General features: G+C 35.7%; 1 protein-coding gene across 1 annotated transcript; it reads right to left on the minus strand.

Moving 5' to 3' along the window:
• Window positions 1-2880: 2880 nt before the first annotated feature.
• Window positions 2881-4463, minus strand: LOC113358131 (ubiquitin-conjugating enzyme E2 32-like). The gene is made up of 4 exons (XM_026601654.1): window positions 4209-4463; window positions 3896-4112; window positions 3582-3745; window positions 2881-3479 (listed from the first exon to the last, which is right to left on the minus strand). Exons 1-4 carry the CDS (start codon window positions 4317-4319, stop codon window positions 3027-3029), a joined length of 945 nt encoding a protein of 314 aa, XP_026457439.1. The 5' UTR covers window positions 4320-4463; the 3' UTR covers window positions 2881-3026.
• Window positions 4464-5304: the final 841 nt, after the last annotated feature.

Consider the following 5304-nt stretch of genomic DNA (forward strand, 5'->3'; position numbering starts at 1 on the left):
GTCAAAATGGAAAACAAAAATGACGGTACACATATCTGCCTATAGTTGTGATGATATGTCTGCCATTGAGTTACAAATGCATGCTCTGCAAAGGTGTTGAAGAGTGATAGAAAAAAATAGCCCTCATTGGGATTGATCGCTGGAGTTGTCGGACACACTTTATATGCGATCGTAGAAGAAGAAGAAGAAAAAAACGTAGTTAGAGAACATAAAGAAAAAAGAAAAACCTAAAACAAAACTTTGATCTCAGATAGAAACGGAGACAAAGAGGGAGTACCACATCAAGTCTTGAACTTGGTGGCTGTTGTTGACGACCTGGAATGATAATGTGAAAATATAGATTAAAAATTAAGGTGTATGAAAAAAATATTAATGTCAATAAAAAATTGAAGAAATAAGAAAAACAACATAATTTCTCGTGATTAAACCCGTCCAAAGATACGTACCTTAACACTCTCGAATAGTGCAGCACACCAAAAAAATTAGAAGTAGAGGGAAACAGAGTGAAGCATATGCTGAAGCAAGAATAGATCAGAAAAATCCATCCAACAAAACTATGAACGGAGTTACAAAGATTTGTTTGTGCAAAGCATATTGTAAATCGCTAAGCAAATAAGCAATGAAAATCTATAAAGCCAACTGAATTACAGGTAGGCCCATGAGTCTTAGAAGCACTTTGCAGTCGTCAATATTCTGGACATGTTAATGAGTTAAACCCATACAAACTACGACTGACATGAACATTACGATAAAATTATGATTCCTTATAAATAAGAAAAATAGAATACTGATCAACACATTTGGATCTATGGTCAAAGCATTTCCTTTGAATTGGCTTTGTAATCATCAATTCAGTTCCAAGTTTTGCAAATCACCAAATTATGACTTATTAGAAAATGAAAAATTAAACTAAACATCTATTTTTGATCTCTTAATCAGCAAACCCATTTTCCTGGCTTGCCCAGCTTTATAATTTATATACACCAAGGATCAGACTGTTGATGGAACTTGAAATCTAGCCCAGGTAAATGATGCACACTTGATCATGTTATTTCAACGTCTCGACCCAAACTCTATATTGACTTTTTGTTCTCTTTAATTGTAACCTATATTAAATGTCTAGTGTTGTCACCCGTATATTAAAATCCATACACATATAATTAGACTATTCCTTTCATGTGCATCAACTAATATGAGATATCAAAGTGACGCATAAATTGAAACCATAAAAAAACAACACATCAACATAAGTACCACACCACACCTAAGCGACTAATTTTGTTGGAAAAAAATCAGCTTAGTCGGAGTAACCCTTAACCTGTAAAATAAAAAACAAAGTGATTTCAATCAAAAAAAATTAGGACATGTGACGAAAAATCGTACCTGCCTAAGCCTAAGCTGCTTAATCTATGCGCCTCACTTATTTGTACTGTTTATAGACTCAGAGAATCAAAGAGACACAGACAAAAGGGTTAGGGTTCACCAACAGAAAAATCCAAAATAAAACGAAATAAAAACAACTATAACAAAACAAAAAACAAACAACTAAATCTTCTTCATCCATTATCTTACCTTGAATACATGTAATCCCTAAGAATGCATCTATTATTATTTTCGGAAAACAAAGTTTATGTGGTCTTTTTCCTAGTATTTTTCTATGGACTTCAAGTTTGATAGCGCCACAGAGTTCATCCTTCAACCTTGATCAAGTCTAACTAATTTCCTGTACTTGCACCACCCTTTACATTTTCTACTTGATCCAGTTTTGTTCATATCAACTGCACATGGAACATAAATTAGGGTTTACGTAAAAGGTTGTTGTGATTGTAGAACATAAATTAGGGTTTACATAATTATTGTTCCAATCATTTTTTTAAGTGTTCATATCCCTGAACCGTTCCAATCATTTTTTTTAAGTGTTCATATCCCTGAACCGTACCAAAATCTGTAAAAGAAACCAACACCAACAATCAAAAAAAATAAAGGAAAAGCTCGGCTTTGGAAAACATAAATTAGGGTTTTCTAAGTGCCTCTAAAACATAGAGAAGTAGAACCGCGACAACTTTTCTAAAGTCCGAACAATTTTCGACCACCAGATTTTTAACCAAGCCCGTATGATCATAAATCAAGAGATTAGAGTTTCAAAAATCAAAACAAAGCATCGAAACCCTAGTCCTAGTCGACCACCAGATTCTTAACCAAGCTCGTATGATCATAAATCAAGAGATTAGAGTTTCAAAAATCAAAACAAAGCAGCGAAACCCTAACCTATGTTTCGTTCGGCTTGATTCCTTTGTCCCCTGGCTAGTTGTTTTTCTTTTCTTTGTATCATCATTATCCCATGAACAAAGCATATCCTAGGGTTTGTTCTTAGGTTTTTTTTTTCTTTTTTTCTTTTTATTTTTTGTGAGCGAAACAGAAAACTGGTTCTTAGGGTTTGGTATGTGTTTTTTTTTTGTTTTATGTTTTGTGGGCGAAATTTGTGTGGGAATTCCTCTTTTTCTTCTCCTTTGAGAAAAACTGAAACGGAGCAATTCTGTGAGTGGGTGAGGGTCACCATTCAACGTGGAGCCTTATGAGCTTAGGATTTTAAAGGAGTTAGATTCTTTTGTATATTTCCATATGCAGTTCATCCAGCTTCCGATGAAAAATAAAGAATAAGCAGGTCTCTGGTAGAAAGTGTAACATAGTTGTGTTCTCATCTAAAATTAAAGTGGAATTTGAGATGATAAATGATAATGAATCATCTTCATATGTCAGTGTTTCACTGCAACTTTAAACAATGAGTGTGAATGTAAGTTTTGCTGCGTTACAGTGGTGGATGCTCGGGATGACAAAAGGAACATATGAGAATTAAACAAAAAGAAAAATGCAACGAGATAAGAAGATGAAATAATGTTGTTTAGATACTAATGAAATGTTTGATATCATTAACAGACTCACAATTTTCAAACATAGACTTGTCTAGTACTAGACTATAAATATATACAAAACATGTCTCGACAGTAGTTGACATTATCAAAAACCTACAACCCCCCATCTGATCCAAAATCATGTCCGCTAGATTTCAAGAATTTCTTCAACAAAAGAACCGCTATAGCAATGGTAAGACCAATAGCAGCCCAAGTAAAAAACCGATCATCAGCAGGTTTTGGAACCGTTCCTTCTGACCCCTGCACTTGATGTTGGGAAGTCTCTCCAGCAGCAACCCTTCTAGATACGCTTAATCCTGCACTAAATCTGACATTCAGTGGGCCAGCATTAGCATTTACCTGCACCTCATGAACATCTTCCACAATCATGCCATCAACTACTGGGTTTTGCTGAATTTCAGCACCAGCAACATCAGCTATTATGTCATTGTTGGGGTTCATCTGAACTTCTTCTTCACTTTCTATGTTATTCGAGCTCTCTACTGAATTCTGTTCAAGATTTTGTTGGGGAACCGGGGTTGCCTTGCTAAGCATGTATTCATGAATCTGTAAATTCAAAGTTTGCAAGCAATAACAATTCCATTACCACTACTATCCATACACCACATGAAACATAAGAAAGAGGAAAGTTACAAAGTGAAAACAAACCTCGTCAATTAGTCTTTGTCGTTCAGGAGTCCCATATTTTGGGGCAGCTTCACGCGATTTAACGGCAAGGACACGCCTTTCTTCCTTCTTATAGTCTAATGAACCCAATGCACCGCCTGGGTTTGTTGGCATGAACGCAATTAGTGCTACCAATGCAGTTCGAACTGCAACAAAAATAAAACATATCAGCATCACATAGGTAAAGAAACACCAGCACTAAGCGAGCCAGGTTTGTGCATTATACAAGTACATAATTTAAGTAAATTCAAATTCAGGATCATAAGAAACAAATGAAGCAAAAGAAGTTTGTGTACCACTCCATGATGGTTGCCAATGTTCAGGGTGATGATTGGATATGCTTAAGCATATCTTAGTTTGCGTTTCAAATCGACCATTTGGTGTTAACAACATAAAGGAAGGGGGTTTAAATGGATATTCAGAAGGTAACTGAATTCTCCCATGATAAATTCCTCCTTCAAATTCCGAATCAGCTGGTCCTCTTATAGCAAATTGCCATTCGAATAAATTTTCCTGAACAATCAAAAATTGAATTATTTATTGAATAGATGATGGTTGTAAAATCCAAGAAAAAAAATACAAATTAGGGTTTTTTAAAACTTTGAATACCTCAAGAGGGAGACTCATGAAATCATCAGAGGGGTTTGATTGCATTTCTTTAACTTCTTGAAGGATTCTCTTCACTGCTGGATTCTTACGGTTGAATTTCTCTTCCGCCATGATTACAGATGTCGGATAACACCTCAGACCAGAATTTTAGAGCGAATAGAAGAAGAAGAAGAAGAAACATTAAAAACAAATAAGAGAGACAGTTTTTAATCTAGTTTTTCTAATCTAGTATTTGCAAAAGTTAGTAGAAAAGGTAGTTGGTGATATCATCCAATTGCCAGATGTCTGAGAAATTGTCTATGGCTGGATACGATAGTCATAAACATGTTATCCGTTCTTATGTGTCGTGATATTATTGGTTTTAGAGACTCTTGCTTCTCTTCTTTGATTGGTACACCTGGAAGCCTTTTTGTAACCAGAAGTTCTAAGGTTCGCCACAAAATTGTTTCCACTCCGCCTCCCTTTCCCCATGCAGGGGTGGAGCTAGAAATTCTATCGAGGGGAAGCAAAATGTTATTAGGGGTGCAAGATCATAAAGATGGGTTTGGAAGCTCAAAATCTGGGCAAATATAGGCTTTGGAGCCAATTTGGCAGGGTGTGCAGTTGCACACCCTTGCTTTTAACTGCCCCCGCCAGTGTTCCCATGTGTCAAGGTATTAGTCCATGGCACCGACAGGTCATCATTCCGAGTTTGTCAAGCTTTAGGTACCGAGTACTGACATATTATGATGTTCGACACAATGATTTTGGTTATTTGTTAAATGTCCAATATTACTCACTGACAGATTATGATGTCTGACACAATGATTTTGGTTATTTGTTAAATGTCCAATATTACTCGTACGTACGTCTCTAAGGGATTTTTCTTTACAAACTAGTAGGAATGTGGCCGTCGGATCCAATGGATGTGATGTCATTTAACCCGTGAATTAACCATGGTCGGTTAACGGTATGAAGTGATTTTTTCGATCTTTCAAGTTCTACTTTCAATTGGATCTTGTCGATTTTATGGATGTTATACACACTTCAAAGAACGAATATCTATAGGTATATATGAAGATAATCGTTTATCGATATCCAATTGAAATCAAAGGAA

This window comes from Papaver somniferum, chromosome 3 (genome assembly GCF_003573695.1).
Source record: "Papaver somniferum cultivar HN1 chromosome 3, ASM357369v1, whole genome shotgun sequence".
Taxonomy (NCBI): Eukaryota; Viridiplantae; Streptophyta; class Magnoliopsida; order Ranunculales; family Papaveraceae; genus Papaver; species Papaver somniferum.